This window comes from Notamacropus eugenii, chromosome 1, assembly GCF_028372415.1.
Source record: "Notamacropus eugenii isolate mMacEug1 chromosome 1, mMacEug1.pri_v2, whole genome shotgun sequence".
Lineage (NCBI taxonomy): Eukaryota > Metazoa > Chordata > Mammalia > Diprotodontia > Macropodidae > Notamacropus > Notamacropus eugenii.
Genome location: NC_092872.1, coordinates 284468325 through 284491916, shown reverse-complemented (window position 1 = coordinate 284491916; position 23592 = coordinate 284468325). Strand labels below are relative to the sequence as shown.

Genomic DNA, 23592 nt, shown 5'->3' with positions numbered 1-23592 from the left:
AGTTTACTCAGATGTAAATAAGGGAATAAGACTGAGGTTCAAGGTTAAAAAAAATTTGATAATGGAACAAACATTTATTAAGTATCTACTAAATGCCAGACATTGTGCTGAGTACTTCACAGATGTAATCTCATTTGGTTTTTGTAACAACTCTGTGAGAAAGCTGCTATTTTTACAGTTGAGGAAACTAACACAGATTAAGTGACTTGTCTATGGTCACAGGGTCTGAAACCAGATTTGAATTCAGATCTTCTTGACTCAGCCAGCACTTTATCTACTGCCCCACCTTGCTTCCTCTACATCTTTAAATACTTAAATCAGTAAAAGAGAGAAACACCCCTTTAGCCATTAAGTCAATGCAAATGAAAACATCAGAAAGCCAACAGAGTTGTAAAACCCAATTAGACACTGAAATAGAAATACTAAAAGGCAAAGAAGATACTAATTAATAAGAGTAAAAAAACCTAAATTAATAAATAGACCCAAGAACTATGTTTTTTTTCAAATAAAAAGTGATAAATCATTAGCTACCAATCTAAGAAAAGAAAGAAGACAAATGATCAGAAACAAAACTGAAAAAGCTGAATTCACAACTAACAAAGAAGAAATAAATAAAACTGTTAGAAATTATTTCACTCGATTTTATGCGAACAAAACTGACAATTTAAATTATGGTTAAATATTTTCTGAAATATAAATCCCAGAAAATAGAGGATTCAACCTAATCCTAGAGAAAATGAAACACTCCCTAAATTTACTCTCAAAGGAAACAAAAAGTGAATTATAATTTAAAGAACATTATATTATAAACAAATATAAACAAATATATTATAAACACAATGCAAACATTATATGTTAAAGAATTGTCGGCAAAAATAGAAAAAGAAGCACTACCAAATTCCTACTATGATGAAAATATGGGCTTGATACTAAATTCAGGGAGCATCAAAACAGAGAAGGAAAATTAAACCAGTATCTATAATGAAGATGATGCTACAAACTTCCATTTGTTCAACAGGTTTACAAAGTGCTTTCCTCCCAGTCCTGGCTCTGCCACTTTATAGTCATTTGATTTTTGGCAAGCCATGCTGGCCTCAGTTTTCTCATCTGTATAAAGGAGTGCATCCTAAATGACTTTGAAGGTTCCTTTCTAGTTCTAAGGCACTATGAGCCTCTGCACCAGCTTTTACCAAATACAAATTTCATTTTAGAAGGGCAAAAAGGTTAGAAATAATTCCGCGTCTGTCTTGACATTATTTTTGTAAAAAAGATGATGGGGCAGGAATGTCACCCACACCTGAAGCCAACATCAGTGGCTGACCACTGTGAGCCTCGGGACATACCTGCAGTGAACAGTGATAGGCCCTGCATGGGAAGGATTCAGGGTCTTCACTTTTTTCAGAAACTTCAGCATCCCAATGGGGGTGAAGGGCACCCCGAAGTCAGGCCAGCTGGTGAAGTGGAGCTGAGTCACCAGCCGTGGGGCTTTGCAGCCATCATGGAGCTGCTGAGAAAACAAGGAAACCAAGGGTGAGCCTGGCGGGTGGCAGCAGTGGGGCTGCCCTGGCACTCACAAGGTGACTGGAAATCCCATTGCTTCCCCCGAGGGCTGCTGTGACTTTGAAGGTGAACACACTAACCCAGAAACCTAATTTCTCTAGGTGAACTCCTGCCCCCTGTCTCACTGGAAGCACTCCAGGCAGGAAGATACAGGTTCAGCTTCCATAGACATTTATTAGGTGTGTATCCGAGGTTCAAAGTCCCTTGGCTTGCTTGAGCCTTAGGTTTCTCACCTGTAAAATGGGGATAATAATACCTTTGGTGCCCACCTGCAGGATTGTTGCAACATTTGCTTAAAATGATGTAATTAAAGCACTTGGCCAACTACAAGGCACCATGTGTGTATCAGGTACTGCCATCATCCCCAGCACTGGCTACACACTAGGTGCTGAAGAAATGCTTGTTGACTCAATGATTAATGATTGTGCAGGAACCAAATTTTACAAGGGATGCAGGAATCCAGAGAGTGGCCTGTCACATCTGTTCCTTGTATTAGTATCCTGGATTTAGAGCTAAAAGAGACCTCTGCAGATGCCCTCATTTTCTAGATGAGGAAACTGAGGGCCAGGGACACTTGGCAAGAATGGTCAGAGGCATTTTGTTCCTAGAAAAGTCCTCAGGCTTGCTCAGGTCGACTGGCTTGCTCCAATTGTGGGTAATACTGACGAGCCTGGTGATCTGGCAAGCCAGAAAAGGCCGGTTGAGAAACAGGCAGGGATGGAAGTAAGTGGACAGGCTGGCAGGGAGAGAGGAGACAGAAAGAGGAGGAAAAGCAACACAAGAATGGAGCAGACTTCAGCCTCTAATTATTTACTCTAAGGGTGAGAGTTTGATCTAAGTAGCTATTGGTCCTATGTTTTTATAGCAGAAATTTCTGGCATTGATGCTTCTTTCCATCCCAGAGTCATCCCTGGAGAGGCCCAGTTGCAGATAACACTCACCGACTGTATACAAAACTTTCTGATGGTGTAGTCCACCAGGACTATGCAGTCTTCCACAGAGACTCGAATATTTCCATATATCCAACATCCCTGGTCTGGCCAGTACTGATGGCATTTCTCCTAGAAGAAAAAGAGAGGAGAGGTTAGCAGACTGGTGGTTCCTGCCTGGACACACACACACACACACACACACACACACACACACACACGCACACACACATTTGTGCAGAAGCATAAACAAAGAAAAATCTTAGTAAAGTCTTTCTGAAAGGCAAGAGCTGGGAACATGGGAACATTCCAGTTTTTTCCCTGGGAATACTCACAATGCACAACTTCTCAACCAAAAGGAGGACTCGTACCAGCCTACTTATCTGATGATTGCAGAATCTAAACCTGAAGGGGAGCTCAGAAATGGCCTTGTCTAGCCTTCGGATTTTAGAGAAGAAGGAGGAGGTAGAGTGAGGAAAGAATTAATTGGGAGAAGACCATGTCCAGACCCTTTACTATCCCTGATCCCTCATACTAAAGCAAGGGTCAAGCATTGCTGATTATGCCTCCACATCTCTGATGAACATCACACTCAGCAAAGGGCCTGCCACTACAAAAAGCCTGCCCTGATTCTTCCCTCTTCAGTTATGGAATATTTATGTTTTTTCATAAGTTGGGTGTCCCCCTCGGTAAGAGATTCTGACTTTATATGCCCATGTCCCAGCTCAGGACCTTACACATAGTAGGTGCTTAAAAAATAACTGCTGGAGATTGAAGCATATTTTTTTCCACTTTCTTTGTGTATGTGTCTGTGTTTGCTTTTTTCTGCAATATTTCTCAATGGAAATACTTTTTTGCATGACTTCACATGTGTAATCAATAACATACTGCTTGCCTTCTCAAATGGTGGGGAAGGGGGAGAATTTGGGACTCAAATTTTATAAAAATGAATGTTAAAATTTTTTTAAAGTATAATGGGGAAATATTTATCAAAATAAAAATATATTTTAAAAATAACTGCTGAATAAGAGGAAATGTTATTGAATTGTTGAAGTCCAAACTGTGGGCCTACAGACTCTGCCAAGCAGAAGAGGTGTCTCTGTCATCTGAATCTCTCCATCAGTGGTTATTTCCAGCACACATCATTTATTACATTGTCCCCTTTTCCAGGCACAAATATGATCTGTATTTCAAGTGAGGTCTAAAACCAAGAAACACCAACAATCCTACGTAGCTTTACTGAGGACCTGGCATCCACACCTCCCTAGCCTGCCTACCTCTTTGTCCTTCCCCTCCACAAACTGCAAGCCAGGAACACCGGCCTTCCGGCTGCTGTTTACACATAGCATTAGTCTTCTGACTCTGTGTCTCACACAAAAAAAATCTTTCACTTTCCTGGGCTGTGAGACCTGAGCCGACCAGTTGCTGGCCAATCATATCTGCCTTGTCTGAGTACAAAGGATGGGACAATTGACAACAGCAGAGTAGCTATCCATGGACATGAGGCATCTCCTTTGGTGCTTAGATTCTGTCTGCTCTGAGTAGGAGCCTAGGCCCCAAAGACAGGCTCTTGATGTGACGGTCCCATCTAAGACCACAAAACCAGCTTCTCATTGGTCCTAGCAGTCCAACTGGAGATGGTGATCACAGACAACCAGTTCTCTCTCCATGGCCTGAGCTCTGACCACAGACTGTCATCATAGCCGAGTTCTTGTGGATTTGGCTGGCTCTTTTGATTGGATCAATGCTCCCCCCACCTCAGTTTTTTTTTTGTTTTGTTTTGTTTTTGGAAAGCAGATTGCACTGGATATTGAGAAAGGGTGGGAAGGATATTCCAAGAGAAGCCAGTCCCACAGTCCTGGGAAGTCCCCAAGAATGAAATTCTAAAAATGCAAGAAGAAATGATTCTAGTGTGGACGTGGAAGGGGGAGCTGAAAGAAGAGGCCAATTTGGGCCTATGGGGAGCTCATCTCCCTTTGAAATGACCCAGTGAAGAAGGTGGAATAAGGATGGCCAGCATTAACATGACACCTGATGAGCTCCTAGAACTCCACAAAAGTGACCTCATTCGATGCTTACCACCACCCTGCAATGTAAGTCCCACAGGTACAACTATACCCCTTTTAGAGAAGAGGAAATGGAGGCAAAGGGACTTGCCCAGGGTCACACAGCTGGACTCGAACCAAGCCCAGCATTCTTCCCACGACCCACCCCTGACCCCCCACCCCACTCTATTCTATGGGGAACAAGGACCAGTAACGGAGTGCAGATAAACAAGAGATCGTGGTCTGTGAGAGCAGAGTCCACAGCCCAGAGCCCAGAATCACCTGGGATTGGGAGGACAGAACGGCAACAGCAAGGCAGAGGGTCAGTTTTTAAGCCGTGCTGGGAGGCAGGAAAATCAAAGCTGGACAGGACCCCTGCCCTGCGTGGCTGGATGACATCAGACAGTGTGAAGACTTGTAGAGAGCCTAATATGTGCCAGACCCTGTGCTCAGCACTTCTTAATTATCTCATCTGATCCTCACAACAACCCTGGGAGATAAGGGCTATTAATACCCCCAGATGAGAACATTTAAGTGGGGGCCAACTGGAACAGAGCTTTAAGAGGCAGAGGAATTTATATATGATCCAAGAGGCAAGAGTTCTTGTGTGCGTGTGTGTGTGTGTGTGTGTGTGTGTGTGTGAGAGAGAGAGAGAGAGAGACAGAGAGACAGAGAGACAGAGACAGAGACAGAGACAGAGAGATACTTCCATTCATCCCCATGGCAGGATCCCCTCCACCCAGGCTCACTGGGCATCACAATTGCCTGGTGACTCCTGGCCTCATGCTCTACTTCTCCCTGGACTCATCATCTGTCACTGTGACAAGGCAGACTTCTTGCATGCAGGGCCTGGGGGCGGGGCTTCACCTGGCCTCCCCAGCCCTAGCACAGTCCCTTGCTTAGGACTGGGGATTAACAGGGGTCTGATGAAATTGAGGAATTCAGTCAGGAGACTCCTCAGTCCTTGCATTCAGAGCATCCTAAAGACAGAATTTCCCAAAGGCATTGAATGCTGCATCACAAAGTGAGAGGCCCATACTTCTCTGGCTGGAAGAGACCCCAGACACTACCCAGTCCAACCTTCTTAGTTTACAAATGAGAAAACTGAGATCGAGGGACATCACATGACTTGTCCAAGGACACACATATAGCACATGACCAACCTGGGGTTTGAACCTAGGTTCTCTGACTTCAGGTGGTTTGACCAGCAGAGAGTCACCCAGCCCCAGCCCCCCAACCCCTCCTACAGCCCTGTGAGCACCTCAGGAAGGACTGGGGGATGAGGCCTCGTTCCTCCTACCTGGGAGGTATTTTGAATTAAGGGAATGAAGACCGTTGGACAGTCATGACTTTTCAGGTAATGCAACCTGGAGGGTGAGGGGGTGTGGTGGGGAAGCGCTAAGCTCAGGTGCCTAAAAATCTTATTTAACCAATGTGCCTCCTTTTTATTTGACTGATGGGGCAGGATTTCACAACCTTGACCTTCGTGGGTGGGGATCTGAGAGCCCCAAAAGAAGCCTCTACAAATCAGGAAACAGGAACTTGATTGAGGAAGGATTTGGTTAGAAATGATTAATCTCTAGTGAGAAGGAGCAGGGAAGAGGGTGAGTCAGGATGTGGGCTGGGACAAAGAGTGGTCCAGGGTGACTCAGGAGGAAGGAAGATCTCTGAAGCCTCACTGGGCTCCCTCCTTCTCTCCTCCATCCCCCATGAAGGGATCTCATCAGAAGTGGTAAGGGGGCGTGATGGAGGCGAGGAAGGCTTTGGTTAATCAATGTTTCCAGTTATCTAAGAGTTCTCAGGGTCAACAGATTGAGCGTGTGGCTTTGGGGTGCTTTGAGTTCCAGATCAGAGCTCTTAGAAAAGTCTCACTTCTAGTGTGTCAGCTAGAAATGACAGATCCTCTTGGCTCTGGGGCCTTTTCTCTGCTTATCCAATGAATCTTTCCTGTACCTTGTTTGGACAGAGTCACTGGCCTGTTGTCTTCCCCATCAGATTGTGAGGTCCTTGAGGGCAGGGACTGGCTTTTGCCTTTCTTTGCATCTCACAATGCCTGGCACATAGTAGGCACTTAGTAAATGTTAATGACTGACTGCCTGTTTCACTGGTTTATTGAGAAGTAAGCTTGAGAGAAGGCAATAACTAAAGAAACACTTATCAAGGGTCACCCAATGGGCTCAGGACAGGGGATAGAAAAAGAAAAGAAAAAAAGAGAAGAGAAGAGAAGAAAAGAAAAAGAAGAGAAAAGGAAAGGAAAGGAAAGAAAAGATGGCCCCTGTCTTCAAGAAGCTTGGAGTCTGGGGGGGAAACCATGCCACAAATGAGGGAGAGCTTCCAGGTCACAGGGATAGCTGATGGAAGACCAGGTGCTTCCTGCATCCTTATCAACTGATAGAAATAAAGGAAAGAAGAGGCTGACCACCTCATTTTACATGTGGGTAAATCAAGGCCCAGTCACTGGGTAGAAAAAACAATGACATGATTTCAAGTTCTTTCTTACAAGAAGGAAGGATCCTGGGCAGAAACTTAGTATCCTGGGTCACCTTCTTTGTGAAACCCCATGAACCCATGGGACCTTCTCCGTAGGCCCTCCCTGCTGCTCCAGACCATCTTGATGGCTCTTAGTAAATGGCACTTAGTAAATATTAATGACTGACTGCCTGTCAGCCAAAGCTCTGGCATGAAGGATGAGGGAGGGTGGGAGTGACATTGGTGGAGGTCTGGGGGTGCCAAGGGCTGGCGGTGAGCTGAGAAGGAATAGGCCCAGACCCTGGCAGGCCAGCCTCTGGGGAGCTATCAAATTCACCTTCAAGAAAGTTTGACTTAGGCTCAGGGTCAGTAAGCCTTGAAACCAAGGAAGAAAACCACAAAAGTCCACCTTGTGCCTCACCTTCCCTGTCCCCCTCCTCCAGGGGTTCCTGATCTCAATTATTTCCAATTCACCCTGTTTCTCTCTTCTTTGCACACAGGCGGTTGCACTTTCTCCCCCATGAGACTATATACTGGAGGCCAGGGTGGCCACAGAGCACAAAGTACTGGGCCTGGGGTCAGGAGGACCTGAGTTCAAATTTAGCCTTAAAGACTTTCTAGCTCTGTGATCCTGGGCAAGTCACTTAACCACCTTTTGGCTCAACTTCTTCAACTCTAAAATGGGGTTAATAATAGCCCTTATTTTGCAGGATTGTTGTGAGGATCAGATGAGATAATATTTGTAAAGGCTTAGCACAGAGCCTGGTTCAGGGTAGGAGCTTGACAAATGCTTATTTGTTTCCTTCCTGGCAGGGGCTAATTTGTTTTGTTTTGTTTTGTTTTGTTTTGTTTTGTTTTTGTTTTTTGCCTTTCTTTGCATCCCTGGGCTTAAAAGAGTGCTTAGTACCTAGTAGGTACTTAATCACAAATGCTGGCTGATTGACTGATGTCTCCCCTATAAAAAGCCAAGCAGAGTCCAGCGGTTCAGGGTGGAACAGAGCCCTGGGGCTGGTGTTAGAAGGCCTGGCTTTGGAATCTGGCTCTTCTATTCCCTGGGTGACCAGAGGTGAGTGCCTTTTCCTCCCTCAGTCTCAGTTTCATTCTCTATAAAATGAGGGCCTTGCCCCACACCCAGGTCCCTTCTGGTTAAAGCCATTGTATGCTGGAGTCCCTCACCTGTCCCTCTCAAAGCCTCTTTCTCCACTGTGCAGCATCTCCTGACCTCACCCCCTTCTTTCCTCTGGATCTGCCCTCCCTCCCACCCCGTGAGGGTCATTTCTGTGGAGTCTCTGAGTCCAAGCCCTGAGGAGGAGGCGAAGACTTCCTTTCAAAGTGTATCGGATCCTTCTATCAGGCCTTCTCCAGCCCACTTCTCCAGTCTCACTCTTGCCATGAGGCCCCATCCACTTCCCCGCCTCCATCACCAGGTCTATCTCTCACCCATACTCTTCAGAGTTGGCATTTTACATGACTCCCACTTTCTGGGTGACTGATTGGGAAAAACCGCTCCTGCCAGAGGAGACATTGCAAGATTTTTCAATCATAAACAGCTCAGAATAAAGAAATAAAGGGTCTGTGTTAGTCATCAGAGGTTTGCCTTTGAGACGAAAATGTCACAGGCCCTGGAAACACTCTGGGTAGTGGTGGTGGGAGGGAAGAAGGTAGGAGAAGAAAGTGGTTAAAGCAGGTATCCCAAGCCCTTTGGGAAGTCACCTTACCTCCGTTCTCTCTTTCAAGTTGGTTAACATGACAATGGTGGCCGATTTCTGCTCCCAGACCATCCTCCAGAACTCATTAACTGTCTCCTGTTTGGGGCCTGCAGATGAGAGAGACCCATGGTTAAACAGCTGCAGGACCCGCCTCTGGCAGCCAGATATGTGCTCACTACCAGCCCCAAGGAGCAAAGAGAAAGCACTGGACAACAGGGACCCAACAAACCTGGCCAGGCAGGGTGACAAGCATTTACTGGGCACCAGCTCTAGGGCGGGCACTGCGTTGATGAATTTCAGTCCATTCATTGATGGAATGTTCTGCTAGTTAATTGGACAAATGAACCCTACAGAGGATCAAGCCGCCTCTGACTGAGGCATGAGAGGAGGGGGCACCAGCTCTGGCTCCTTCCCTCCCTAGCTGAGAGACCAAAGGCAAATTTGTCCCTGTGACAAATGGAGACAATAGTACTCATCTTCCATGCAGGGAGTCAATGGGCAGGAAAGTTCTTGATCACACAAAGAATCATTCTCCACAGGTTCAACCAACAGTAATGGATGAACTAGGCTTGGGTACCACGGATGTTGTACCTTCTCATCTGCTGGCCACCATGCCTGTCTGGGGATGGCACGATGGGCACCGTGAAGGATCATCAGAAAGGGAATGAACCATGCCAAGCTACCTCTGGCTTGCAGAAGGCAGGATGAACACCAAAGAACTTTTAGAAGCTAATTACAAGAATATTATCATTTTGATCCGTGTGACAGACCATGAAAGGTCTTGGAGAAACTATTCAATTACTACGTGCATGTTTATAAACACATACACAGTTGATGTGGAATCACAGAAATTTCCTACATGGGATGCGCACACACGCATGCACGCATGAGCGCGGTTAGAGGGCTGCTGCAAACGGTCTTATCTCATACCTGAAGGAAGTTGAGACCCAGAGAAGTTGACTGATTTTCTCAGAATCAAACAGGTAGTAAATGAAAGAGTGAGTTTTAAAACTCAGGTGCTTGGATTACAAATCCAGCCCTTTCCCCAAGATTGTGTATTTTTAAAAGAGACTGCACAGAGGTTTGAGGTTGTTCCAGTCTTGCCTCTGACACATATTGGGTGTGGCTGGAGGGGGCAGGGGAGGGGAAAGGCTCTTTTACTCTTGGTGAACCAGGTCGACTCATTTGTGAGTTTCTAAGTTACAGAGGAGCTGCCAACCTGAATTGGTGGAGAGAGCTGACATCCCAGGAATTCCCCACACCAGTGTACTCACAGGTATGGATGGAAGGGGACACCTACATTATACGTGCCAATACATCCCACCCAGCCATGCCTGCACATAAAACATGCCTGCATCTGAAGGCTGAGCTGTGCTGTGGAGTGTTGTGAACAGGACATCTATTTTATGGATGGAGGCAGAAGCCAGCTCTGCCCTGGCTGGCCCTGAAGACAATCACTACGAGCTTTTTGGAGGCTGTCCCAGGCTGCCACAGAGCACAGAATTTCCCTGCAGGCTGACATGAAACCTCAGCACTGCTGCTCCTTCAATCCTCTCCCACACAAATGAGAAAGAAGCAAAGAGACAGAAATGAAACGAGTAAAACACTTTACCTTGAGCAGCGATGAATTTATTTTTCTCTTTGTAACCCTGCAGAAGGAAAATGGGATTTGTGATTCCCTGCAGTGGATTCAGTGACAGTCGGGATGGGGTCAGAATAGGCCCAGCCTTGTGATTCCATTAGTCTACAGAGCTCCCAGGTGAAAGCACTCTCCTTTCAGAGCAGCTTGGCATCTGCTGTTTATCACTATCCCAGAGACCTGCTTGGGCCCGCTGAGAGTTTAAGTGACTTGACCTGGGAGGAATCATGTGAACCCAAGTGTCTTCTTGTCCTGAAGCCAACCCTCTGCCCACTTTGGCACACTGCCAGTCATGATTTACCTAAAAATAGGGACTTTAGTAACATTGATCGAGGAGAAAACCCTTGGCTTACGTCTATATATGAAGCATTGATATAGTCTGAGCATGGAATGCCATCCACTTGGCTGAGAATCACCCTGGAGTGGTCATCTGGAAGGAAAGAAAGGGGAGTGTCAGTAGAGGGTGCTCCCAAAGCCACATGGAGCCAATGTCTGCCATACTGGCTATGGCCTCAAGGAACAGCCCCACTGGAAGACCTATGCAAGTGGACTGGGCTAACCAGGCAGGCTCCCTAAAGAATCTTCTCTTATTTCTAGGTGCTGGGCTGGGATGTCCTGAGTTAGGGATTGCTTTGGTCTCTAAAATCCAGAAAAGGATCTATTCACTAGGGCCACAAGACATGAGAAAGTTCAGGTGATCTAGGTTGAATGTTTTCTTCTTTTCAAACTACTCCTCAGCCTCTCACCTCCAACTCTACAAGACATGTGCTCTGGGTTGGCAAAACTTTGTCTACATCTCTCCTTTGCCCCCATTCCATTCTATTTCTAATTATACTGACAAGTGAATGTATTCATATGGACCTTTCCTTTGATTATAAACTCCATGAGGGCAGCCCCTTGTTGGCCTGGAGCCCAGGGCCTTGAACATGGCACATGTTTAATCAGGGTTGAAGTGCATGAGGCAACTTATGAGGCCTGAAGCCACTGAGGAAGGCCAACACATTATTACTCAGGAAGATTTCTCTTGCTAGTCCAATGGCTTGGATTTGTCAGGACTTCCTGGGCAGTGGAAACCCAGAGGCCATGTACTCCAGCCTATGCCTGAGCATGGATCCTGAAATGAGCCTCCAGGTGAAGGTTTCTAGGATGAGAGCTTTGCAATCTGCACTTAAAAACACCCAGGCACCACTCCAAGGGTATATGGGCTCTGGAAGCAGGGTGAGGTGGCTGGGATAGCAGATTCAACTCCAGCCTCTGACCAGGGGCCTAGACCTAGCCTCAAGCCTCAGGTTGGTTGGCTCTTCTCAGAAGCCCCCTCTTCCCTGTCTCCAGCCTCCATGTTCTCAGAGAACCTGCAGGCAGCCAGGAGCTAGAGGGAGGGCAGGACCAGTGGAGGGGAGGTGTGGGGCTGGACTCAAGATGTTGGTGGTATTTCCATTCTCCTTCTTCCTTTCTCCAGAGCTCAGGAGACTATGGGCAGCAAGGTCCTAGCCCAGTGGAGGTGCTGCCTCCCCAGAGGCTCTGAGGAAGGGGCCGCCTCTTTGACCCTGAACAATGTGTGGTATCTTTCATGGGTCATCAGGGCCACACCCAGGTTGTGGTAGACACTCAGGATGGGAGCAGAGACCTTGTTGGCCAATTGCAACACTCCTCCAAAGGCAGCTGAAGGATGTGTCTACACCATCATGCCAAGCAGCCAGAAGGCAAATGGAAAAGCTTAGTTGGGCATCAAGATAGCCCTTGAACACAAGACCCCAAGAATGGGCATCTGTTTCACTATAGGACAGGGTGGGAGTAGGCTGTTTACTATGGCCAGGCCCCACAGGAGATGAATCTGGGGTGACCCTGGAGAATTCTCTGGGATGGGCCTTGGCTTTTATTTCCAAATATGTGGATGTTCGGTTTCGTGTAAACAAACCATCCAGATGTTTAGTGTACAAAGCTGTGATCAGATCACAGAGGCTCTGGGACTTTGGTCAAACTGCACATGATGCAGGTGTCTGTAGTATTCACACCCTCCCACCAAAGGCTGCCATGTAGCACTGGACAAAGCACTTTCTTCCTGAGCCTTTCAGAGATTCAGTTTCCTCATTTGTGAAGGGAGAATATAACCAGGACCAGATGAGATATGCATGTTAAATGCTTTGCCAGCCTTGAAATACTCCCGGAATGTGGGCTAGCATTGCTTTCATTATTAAAGGTGGATGCACGCCCAGGCAGCCCTGCTCTCTGCATGCTCACACAGCGTCTATCCATCTCTCTTTGCCTACCCTGAGCTCACCTGAAGTCAATCTGTAAGGGATAAGAGGCTCCTTCCTTCCTCATCTTGAGGGAGGTTCCCACAGATGAGGGTTCCTAAACTGGGGTCCAGGGGCTAAGAACTCATCTCAGGGCTCTGTGGACTTGCATGGAAAAAATAAAAACCTATCTTGATTTCAACATGATTGCTTTCCTTTGAAATTCTTTGAATTTTACTTTGTGCATTTGAAGGGTACCCTCTGGCCCTGCTGCCAGCTCCCAGCTCCCCTTTGTTACTCATACCTCTGGATCAAGAGAGGCCAGAGGGGAGGCCAGGAGGGAGGTCAGGGGGGAGGCCAGGGAAAGCAGCCTCCCTGGGAGGGCTGAGGGTACCCGCCCCCCCACCTCTGGGTGGGGCTTTCTGAAGGCGATTCAAGCACAAGCTCCCTGGTGTGGTGATCCAGCCGGCCAGTCACCACACCAGCACCAGGGCACTGGGGCTTCAGGTCAGATGGCAGGAAGATGAGCTTTCTGGCTGTGATAACTGCTATCTGTACAGGGCAGACATCATGCCTGCTGATTGTATGTGGGAGGGGTTCAGGCTGGGGGGAAGAGGGAAGCAACCATAGGGGAAGTGACAGGCACTATGACCCCATCACACATGCAGAAGAGGGGAGAAAGCTGGAAGTCTTACTGGGGAGGATGTTAGGGTATCTGTTCTTTTCTCTGTTTTCTTCTTTATTGGCCATTTCGAATGTTCCTTGGACATGTCCTGAAGGTAAAGACTAGAGAGAAAGTGCAAAGTTAGCCCAGAATCACCTGAGTTAAGACTGCTGAATCAGCTTTCTCTCTGTCAAGTTGTTTAGATTGAGAAAACCCGATCTCTCTAAAGTAGGCCACTCTGTTCACATGCTTTGTCATTCCCACCAGAAACCTTCAGGGCCCATAGGGCTCATCTCTGTCCTGCCCCATCCCATTTTACAGATGAGGAAACTGAGGCCCAGAGAGGTTGCCCTGGGTCACGAAGTGAATCATTCAGGATTACTTAGTGTGGTAGAGGGGGTAGAGCCCCCAGAAAGAATGGAAGCCAGGCTTTGCCACTTCCTCATTATGAGGCCTGGGGCAAATCCCTCCTTCAATCATTTGCTCATTCATTTCTTTATTCACCAAGCATTCATTAGAAGGCTGACATGTGCCAGACATCAGGCTAGTCACCAGGGATACACATGCAGCCAATTCAAAATCATTTCTGAGGGGAGAGGGGCATGGTATTAGCAGCTGGACAGTGGGATGGGATTTGGGGTAGGGGTCTCCTCCTCTCCAAATGGCCGAGTCAGAGAGAGACAGAGACATAAACAGAGAGAGACAGAGAGAGTCACAGTGAGCCAGAGTGACAAAAGAGAGACATACAGAGACAGAGAGGGACTGAAACAGATAGAGACAGAGACAAAGAGACAGAGGAGAGATATACAGAAATAAAGAGACACAGAGACAGAGTCAGAGACAAAAACAGAGACAGAAACAGAAACAGAGAGACAGAGGAGAGACAGAAACAGAGACCCAGAGACAGAAAGAGAGAAACACACACACAGACATAGGAGAGACAGAGACATACAGAGACAGAAACAGAGAAACATAGGAGAAACACTGAGACAGAGACAGAAAGAGAGAGACAGAGACATACAGAGGCAGAGAAGGACAAAGAGACAAGAGAAACACACAGACAGAGAAAGTCTGAGAGAAACACACAGAGACAGAAAGGAGAGACAGAGATACAGAGACAGAGAGAGACAGAAACAGAGAGACAAAAGAAGAAATGGAGACATAGAGACAGAGAGAGACAGAGACAGAAACAGAGAGGGTTTTCTGAGGATGTGGGGATAAAAATTGCCTGAGATACTTATGGGTTCTGGGGTGGCTCACATGACTCAACTGCCTGACCTTAGAGGATGCAGACTGACCATCACCTACATACATTTTCCATCCACTTTGCTAACTCTGACTGTTCTCACCTTTGCCTCAGTCATGTGGCAGGGTGTGGTTTGGTCCATCACCCAGAGAACCTTCCCCACTTCTAGGATTTAGTTCCTCATTCATTCATTCATTCATTCATTCATTCATTCATTCATTTCTTTGGAGGACCCAGGAAGCCAAGTCATTTGCTCTGAGTTACGCATCAGCCAGGGATGAGGTTGATGCTAGATTTCGGATCTCCCGGGTGCCCTGCTACTCCCTTTGGCCTCCTTGGCCCTCTCTCCTGAAGGTCAATTTGAAAACCATAGAAGACAGATTAGATGGCTAGTGGGCTTGTCCCCACTTTTGAGATGGGGAAATTAAGTCCAGAGAGGGTTTTATGATAAGCAAGGAGGAATTGACATCAGAGTGACTCAGATACTCTATTGGCCTCCCTCTCCCTCCTGAAATGAAATGCTAACTGACTTCCTCCAAGCTTCTTTTAACACAGCCAGTCCATCTGAAGATAGTGCCTTTCAATTCCTTTCTATCTGACTGAGTCCCGCCATGATGAGCAAAGGCTGCCCACCCATACCTAACCCTGGGGCTCTGCCCCTCATCCTCCTCTCTTGGGTCCCAGGCTTCTGCTAGAGGCATTTCCTGCCGCCCTCAGAGGGTCTCCTGCACCCTCCAAGGTCACCTTTCATCTGCTCTGGGCACCTGGTGCCCACACCCCTTTATGGACATGCTGACTTGCCCATGAAAACACAATTAGAATCCTCTGAAGTCAGGGGGCAGTTTTTGCCTTGCACTGTATCTTAACTGCTCAGTCCAAGGCTTGGCACATAGTCATTGTTTAATAAAGGATTGTGGATTGACTGCTTACAACCCTTGGCTGTTATCCCGTATCTGCTGTGCTAAAACCAAACACCATAGAGACAGGTGGGTGGTGGACCCAGCCTGGGATCAGGAAGACCTGCATTTAAATCCAGACTCAGACACTTACCACCTGTGAGATCCTGGACAAGTCACTTAACCTGGGATTGCTTCAATTTCCTCTTCTGTGAAATGGAGACCATAATAACCCCTCCCTCCCAGAGTTGTTGTGAGGATAAAATGAGATGATATTTGTAAAGCACTTAGAACAGTGCCTGGCACATTGTAAGCCCCCTATAAATGTTAGTGATTATTGCTGTTACTGTCCACGTTTTTATCTGTAAGCACAGCTTACTTAGAACCTTTACACTTGGGGAAGCAGCCCTAAATCATAATCTCAAATATACTTTTAAAGACAAACTCAGTTGATGGTGGAGGACAGAAAAGACCCTGGGCCACAACAATGCTGCTCATTTGGAGCAGGGGCAGGGGGCTGGGGCTGGGAAGGGAATGCCTGTCATCTAGCAGCTTTTTATACAAATGAATTAATCTTGTTAACAAAGTGTTAAACTCAGTCATTTGTAAGTGCTCTCAACGCCTCTAAATTAAAGTGTCCAGAGACAAAACTCTGTTTCCCCCACCCTAGTCATTGTTCTGCCCTGCACAGATGAGATTGTGATCTAGGAGGCAGAGTGCCACATCACGTTTTACTTGTCCGAATTAGAACGGCTCTCTCCTATCACTCTAGAAATGATCTGTAATTATGTAGTTATGTACTAAAGCCACCCCTAGGTCTGCCTCGCATGGATACCCTTAGGACAAGGTGGTGTGCAAAGAAGAGAAGGGGAAATGAGTGCAAAGCCAGGCTTTGTCATTTAGTGTGACCTTGGGCAAGTCCCTTTTCCCTCAGTTTCCTCATATTTAAAATGAGGAGGCTGGGCACGTTGGCCTGTTAACCTCTTCAACTCTGGCATCAGAAATCCTGGGGGGGGGGGTGCGATTCTGAGGGTCCCAGAAGCAGGAGTTCATAGGCTTGGGACGTAGATCAGCTAGGTGCATTGCCCTCCTTGCTTCAGATCAAGCAATCAGCAAGTTAATTGAGTACCTACTATGTGCCAGCGGCTGTACTGGGCTGTGGTGATACATGTATAAAGAATTAAAATTCCCTTCTCCCAGGAGCTCAGACCTTACCATCCCAGGGGACATCATCATATAATCCAAGGAGCACTGGACTTGGGGGTCAGGACCCGAGTTCAAATCCAAACTCTGCCTTTTGACTCTCCTCAGGCCTCTATTGGATTCACTATCAAATGCAGGGACGGGGATTCCTGATTTTTAAACAATTTTCTGGTCCTATGATCTGACCTCACATGTTCTACCTCCAAGGGGAGAAGGAGGAAAAGCCGTACAAACTTACATTGAACTCTTCTCGAAACCTTTTACAATCATCTGCTGACCGGATGCGGATTTCGTCTTCCAGGTGCTCCACAGGGATGGGGAAATACTTCTTGGGCCCCGACGGAGAGCGGCTTAGCAGCATCACCCTCTGCTGCTCTGTGGAGGCGGAAGGTCCAAGAGAACTATTATTGAGAGAGAGCACCTCCTGGGATTGATAGTGCACACACTAACCTCAGATGGCCTCCCAGGACCTGGGTTCAAATCCAGTTGGAGGGTGGGGGCGAGATCCAGTCATCCTCTAATTGGAGACCCCATGATCCTCTGAAGGCTCATGAGGCTGGAAGGGAAGCATCTGGCCAGTCTACCCTCTCTCCACCCACCTCACTGAAATCATCCCAGGAAGGGAGGTGACCATAACCTGGGCTGAGATCCAGGGCTGGAAGGACCCTTGGAGGTCATCTGGTCCAACCTCCACTTCTTACAGTTGGGGAAACTGAGAGAGCTTCTTGGAGGTGAAATGACTGGCCTCAAGTCATGCAGGTAGTAAGGGCAGACCCCAGAGGAGGAAATGGGCCAGTTTCCCTTCTTCCCGTGTAGTCCCCAAATGACGACCAACCCCGCCCCCCCCCCAACATACCAAAACATCCTACAGCTGGAACCAGGCTGGAACTTTGGGATCATCTACTCCCACCCTTTACTAAAATTGAGATTTTTGAGGCCCAGGGGCCCCCAAAGTCACATAGGTGGCAAGCAGTGAACCAGGATTTGAACCCAGGCCTCTGAATCCAAATCTAGCCCTCTGTATGTTCTCTTTTCAAATGACTTCTGTTTTGTAAATTGAATCTACTAAGTGCCTCTCCTGTGCAGGGCAGGGTGGCTAGATCTCAGTTCTCCTAGACTCTCTGAAGACAGGGATCATGTCTTTCCAAAGTTTTGTTTTCTGAGCACATAGGGCTCTACACATAGTAGGCAATTAATAAGTGTTTGTTGAGTGAATTAATGGATGGAGGAAAACTGAGAAAAAACTATAATTCCCTTCAAGGAAACAACTCTTTTATCTACTTGAAGGCTGAAAAACTCTAGTTACTCAGATAGCCCAGAGTCCAACATGCCCAATCCCAAACAAGAAGGTAAACTTAGGAGACTGGACTGATGACCCCTGGGGTCCCTGCCAACTCTATCTACATCACATTCCTCTGAAGCTTCACGGTTTTCAGAACACATTATAGCTCTCATCTCATTTAATCCTCAGCACCGTGGGAGGGAGGTGCTGTTATGATCACCATTTTACAGGTGAGGAAACTGAGGCAAACACAAATTAAGTGACTTGCACAGAGTCACACAGTTCATGTGTGTCCAAGGCTGGATTTGATTTCAGGTCTTTCTGAGTCTAAGTCTAGACCTTTATCCACCATTCCAGGTAGGTACCTGCCTATGAGGACTTGGCACCAGCCAAGGACTGAAGAAATCTCTTTCTCCCTCCTTCCCTCCCTCCCTCCCTTTCTTCCAGGTGAACTACAAAGTGAGGAGTTGCTGGGGAAGATGGGAAGGACTAACTGTCTGTGAAGACACAGCCTTGCCCAGGCTGTCTGGGGGCTTAGGGTGAGTTCTAGACAAGATGCATGCACTGGCTGGCCTCTAATTATGGCTCCTCCTGTTGGGGCTGCCGCTGTAGAGTTTTGAAACGTCTCCTCGCACAGCCCGATCTCTGACAGGCCACCACACTGAACCCGGAGTGCCCATTGGAAGAAAAATCCTGGTCAGCCCCGCCGAGTGACAGGGTACCAAAGCCAGCCGGGTCAGGGAGAGGAGCTGGGGGTGAGAGCTGAGGGCCAGCCTCCCCTCCCCTCCTCTCTTGGGGGCCAGGCATGGGCAGCAGCTTGAGCCTGCTGTTCCCCAGGTTGGCCTTGGGATCCCTGCTGCAAATGTCTTATGGGGGGGGAGCTGATTCAGAGAACCCCAGGCCAGGACAGTGGAGCCAGTTTCAGTTCAGTGAAAGCTCACACTTAGTCAGAGTCACACCCGGCAGAAAAAGCTGAGTCCCTCTGGAAGCAATAATGCCACAATCCCCGGGGGCTGGGGCTTGCCCGGCTCCTTCACTCGGACCCCTCTTGGCATCTGCCTTCAAAGCTGTGACTCAGTACTCAGCTCGGTGGTGGTCTGAGGTCGGCAGAAGCTTCGCCTGCTCACCTGGACTAGAGACTGGTGTTTGGGTTTGGCTCTTTTTTTTCTGCTTTTAGTGAGATTTGTGTTACAGGAAGTTACAGGCACCAGTACAAACCATTACTCTTAAAAGTGTCTCAGGCACCGTTCTTCACATTTTCAATGTGTGAGTTTAAAAATAAAATAAAAAGGCTAACCCCAACCTTGTGGCTTCATAAACAGGGTTTGCGAATGAGGAGCAAAGCCTACAATAAAGAGCATAAGACTACCTCCCTCCCCCATGGCCTGAGAAGAAAGCAGGACTGATTTAATCCATAGGTTTAGAAGAGGGAGGAATCTACTGAACCCTCTCATTTTAGAGATTAGGGAACTGGGGTGAGGGGACCTGCCCCAAAACATTAGTTGTAGGGCTAGGACTTGAACCCCAGACCCTGGCCTCCAAATTCCTGGTTTTGCTATTGCCCCGCACTGACGACTAGGTCCTGAACAAGAATGAGTTCCTGCCAAATGGGGGGAAGGGGCGGGGGAGAAGAACTCTGTGAGAATGCCCTTGAGCCCCTCAGAGTGGACACCAAAGTTACAGACTTGTTAGAAACAGGGGGGATATGAAATGCGACATGGGACTACAAGTCTTGAGCTTTCAAGCCCTAAGAGAGAGCAAAGGAAGCCTCCAAAGCATAAAGTACTGCCCACTGGGCCCCAGGTTCCAGCTCCCGGCCCTCTGGGCCTTTAACCACAGACAACTAGGGCCAGGGCCCCCCTCGCTTTACCTTGCTCTTCCAAGATTCCATTGGGCATTTTCTTGTCGTTGGAGCTGACCACTGCCTTCCTTTGCCTTCTGAACCTTGGAAGGAGAAGACATTGTAGCGTTAACAAACCCACTTCTGGGGAGGCAGGGGAGGAGGGAGCCCCCTGTCCTCCCTCTAACCTAGGGCACCCACCAGGTGAGCCGGCTAAAACTCTTCCTATTCATGGCTGTGGCCGAGGGCAGAGAGCGAGAGGTCAGCAGAGCCAGCCAGAGAGCATCCTCCCTACCCGAGGAGAGCCCCGCCACTGTGTGCTTTCATTTCCTCATTAGATCTTATCAAGACAAGCCTGAACGGGCTGCAAGATACACGTCACGGAAGACGCCTACCTGAAGAAGTAACTGGCTAGAAGGACCGAGAGGATGAGCAGCAGGACCAGGACCAGGGTACTGATGAGCAGGGGCTTTGTGGAGCCGCTATCTGTCGAGTCTGGGGAAAAAAAAGGAGAGACCGTGCTCCTGGGACAGGGTGTTTTGGGGGAAACTGAATCTAGCCCAGAGAGGAAGAGAAAGACCTAGGAGCTGAGGGAGCTGCTGTGGAGGGGAATCCCAAGAGCCTTGGTGACCACAGGATTATCATCTTTCTACTTCCAAAGGGCCTTAGCCATTACCTAATCCAAGGGGTCTATGGACCCTGTGGGCCCTTGGTCTGAATGCCTTCTCAGAAGCATGCTTTTAAATGTAGAAAGTACATAGGTCTACAGAAGAAACTAGCTATACTGAAATACAGTATTACTGAAATCATATTGAAATAGTTGCCAAAAATTAAAAGCAACCAACCCACATTCACAGACTCCTGGTGAAGAATGAATTTTTATCCAGTTCCCAAATCATGAGACAGATGAAGAAAGCTAAAGAAGTGAGGTTTAGGGGCAAATTCCTGCTCATACTAGGAATGCCCAGAGTGGAGAAGCCCTCCGTGAGCCAAAGTTCTTTGTGACTTAGTCTAGAGAAATTCCAAGGATACTGAGGGGCTAAATGACTCCCAAGGTCCTGGATCCTGTAGCCAGTGTATGTCAAAGACAGGACTTAAACCCTGGTTTTCCGGCTTCTATCCTCTGTGCCACATACAGGAGAATAAGAACTCATTTGTGTAACTCCTTTTGAGGTTGACAAAGCACTTTGCCCATGTTATCTCACAACAACCCTGGGAGGGAGGTGCAATTTTACAGTTCAGGAAACTGAGTCACGAAACTAGTCAGTATCTGAGACTGAACTTGAATTTGGCTCTTAGCCCAGGGTGCTAACCACTGTGCCACTAGCCTCTCAGAACAGAGCCAGGACACAGGTTCTCAGTCACCCACCTACCCCTTTTCCTCCACCATACTTCCAGGTTGTCAGAGACATTAGATTGTCTGGTCTAGGTGTTCTTAACCTGGGGCCTGTGAACTTGTTTTTAAAATGTATTTTGATAACTGTATTCCCTTTATAATCCTCTGTCTTTGATTTTTTTTGTATTTAGAAACATGATCTGAAGAGGGATCCCCAGGCTTCACTGGACTGATCACCATAGGGGCCCAGGGCACAAAAACAGCTAAGAAATTCTGCTCTGGTTTGACCTGACTGCTGCTTAAAGAATTAATCCTCTCTCACTAGAGTTTAAAAATAAGTCTATTGCCTAAGTACAGGGTGGGGAGATGTGGTTAGATGTTAGACAGAGGTTTTCCTGAAAAAGATCTGGGGGTGTCGAGTGACCTGCAGACCCAGCCACCAAATCAACAGGCATCTATTAGTTTTCTGCTCTTGGCCAGGCCATGTGCTTGGTGCTGGGCACATAGAGCCAGTAATAAAATAGCTCCTGCCCTCAAAGAACTTACCTTCTCTACAGGAGGGGAGACAACACATACACACATAATACATACAAAGTGGATTCTAGAGAATTTTGGGAAAGCAGATCAGTAGGCAGTGAAGGGAATGGGAGAGTTGGAGAGGATCCAGAAGCAAGGGAGGGGTGTCCCTCCACCCTGGCCAGGTCCCTCTGGAGGGCCATGTTCAGTTCTGGGCAACCCATCTCAGGAAGGTATTGGTGAGGGAGTCCCATCATATAAGGATCCATTGAGGGAACGGAGGTTTCCTCATCTGTAAAATGAGCTTTTGGGGCTCAGTGACCTTGACCCACCTTTCATATCCAAGTCTCTGCTCAGTGACTTAGCTTGGTCAAGGAAGACTGAGGAGAGATCTGCCTGGGGTCTTTGTTGACACCAGGCAACACCTAGAGCTGGCCCAGGGTGGTGAAGGCTACCTGAGGAGGTGGGGGACCCCAGCAGAGGGGTTAGATGGGGTTGACAGGGATCCCTGCCCAGATCCAAATCTATCCAGATGATTTCCAGCTCTGAGATTCCCTCATTCTTTAAATCCCAACAAGATACTACGCAGTTTCCCCTTGGAAACCTCAAGTAACAAATACATCTGCTTCCTTTGGAGGCAGGCTACCCCATTGCTCCAAGGAGAACCAGTCTAACTTTCTTTCCATATGACAGACTTTGATCAAAGGTCCAGTGCCTCGCACCCCCTCAGCAGACATGACTCAGTAGCCTTTGACCAGCTGAGTTACTTTATAGGCCCATATTCTAGACCCTGCACAGTTGCTTTAGAAATCCACAGTTGTGGCAGCTCCCAGTGGAAAGACCATCAGTGACTGTCCAGTCTAACCCATGCCCAAAGCAGAATCCCTGACCAGAGATTGCCCAGCCCTGATGCTCAAAGACCCCCAGGCTCAGGGTGCCCACAATTCCCCAAGGAATTCCCCTCTTCCAGTTTGGAGTAACTGTTCAGTTGTTGAGAAAATTTTCTCTAACTCAAGACCAAATCTGCCTCCCTGGGGCCTCTCCCTGTGGCACCAGTTCTGCCACAAAAGCCCTTCCTCCCCACCTCCTCCCTAGTCTCCTTGTTGGCAGCCCTTCTCCCCAGTCCAGGCACTTTCCAGAACTGTCTCCCAGGCCTGGAAAGTTCTCCTCTGTCATCTCTTCAGTCCCAGCTAAGACAGCACCTTCTCTGCAAGAAACCTTTCCTGGTCCCTTCTTATTCTAGAGACTCACCCTCATCCCTGGCCACCTAATATTGGATCTTTCCCTATGAACTGACTCCTTTCCTGCTGTCTAAAAACTTGTCTGGGTTTCTCTGTCTCTAAAGAATTCTCACCAGATTCCATCTTCTCTTCCATCTCGAGATTGTCCATCACGTCTCCTCCCCTTTTCAAGAAGACTCCTGAAACGAACATAAACTAGGAGCCTCCTCTGCCTTTCCTCTACCTTCTAAGCAGTCTGGCTTCCAATTCCATCATTCAAAGTTCACTGCTCTTTTTAAAGCAGCCAATGATCTCTTAGCTGCCAAATCCAGTGGCACTTTAGAATCCTCCTTCTTCTGAAGTCTCTGACACCGTCACCTGTTGACTGCTCCCCTCCTCAAAGCTCTCTCCTCCCTCTGTTCCTACACACAGATAGTGCACTGTCTTTAGGAGAACAGAGTATCCTTTTACTATCCATTGGACAGGAAAGGCTGATGGCTCCGTGGGCCCTTAAAAAGGGAGCTGCAATTTCTGGTACTTTCTTTGTTCAGCTCTCCCAGGGGCAACTCCAGCTACCGTATGGCCAGGAGCACATGACAGCTAAAGTCATGTCTTATCTAGGAGACCCTGAACGTGGCTTTTGCTTTTTCTGCATTGTTCTTTTCTCATCATAGTTGAATGAGCATCAATCCCAATATGGATGTGTCCTGGTTGGGAGGCCACCTAGTGAGCTCAAAAAGCTAAGAGATCTTGCTTCCTTTGGTTGGATCTGACCAGCAGCAGGTGGAAGAGTCCCTTCAC

At 47.7% G+C, this 23592-nt stretch overlaps 1 protein-coding gene and 1 long non-coding RNA gene across 6 annotated transcripts in view; one reads left to right on the top strand and one right to left on the bottom strand.

Moving 5' to 3' along the window:
• The window catches only part of PTPRE (protein tyrosine phosphatase receptor type E), a 177205-nt gene that overhangs the window by 26430 nt on the left and 127183 nt on the right, over nucleotides 1-23592 (bottom strand). For 2 of the 5 annotated variants that reach the window (XM_072629059.1, XM_072629060.1), the window contains 9 exons: nucleotides 20115-20214; nucleotides 19750-19823; nucleotides 16836-16972; nucleotides 13284-13374; nucleotides 10705-10781; nucleotides 10325-10361; nucleotides 8722-8819; nucleotides 2502-2621; nucleotides 1344-1507 (listed from right to left, as the gene is read on the bottom strand). In XM_072629059.1, coding sequence (XP_072485160.1) covers nucleotides 1344-1507; nucleotides 2502-2621; nucleotides 8722-8819; nucleotides 10325-10361; nucleotides 10705-10781; nucleotides 13284-13374; nucleotides 16836-16972; nucleotides 19750-19823; nucleotides 20115-20214 — 898 coding nt within the window. Of the gene's footprint in view, nucleotides 1-1343; nucleotides 1508-2501; nucleotides 2622-8721; nucleotides 8820-10324; nucleotides 10362-10704; nucleotides 10782-13283; nucleotides 13375-16835; nucleotides 16973-19749; nucleotides 19824-19920; nucleotides 20041-20114; nucleotides 20215-23592 lie in introns of those variants that run through there. The other 3 variants (XM_072629061.1, XM_072629062.1, XM_072629063.1) reach the window with 3 other exon arrangements.
• LOC140517631 (uncharacterized) lies at nucleotides 5387-20146 on the top strand. The gene is made up of 3 exons (XR_011971657.1): nucleotides 5387-5891; nucleotides 18327-18418; nucleotides 20058-20146. It is a non-coding gene; the product is annotated as an uncharacterized lncRNA (long non-coding RNA).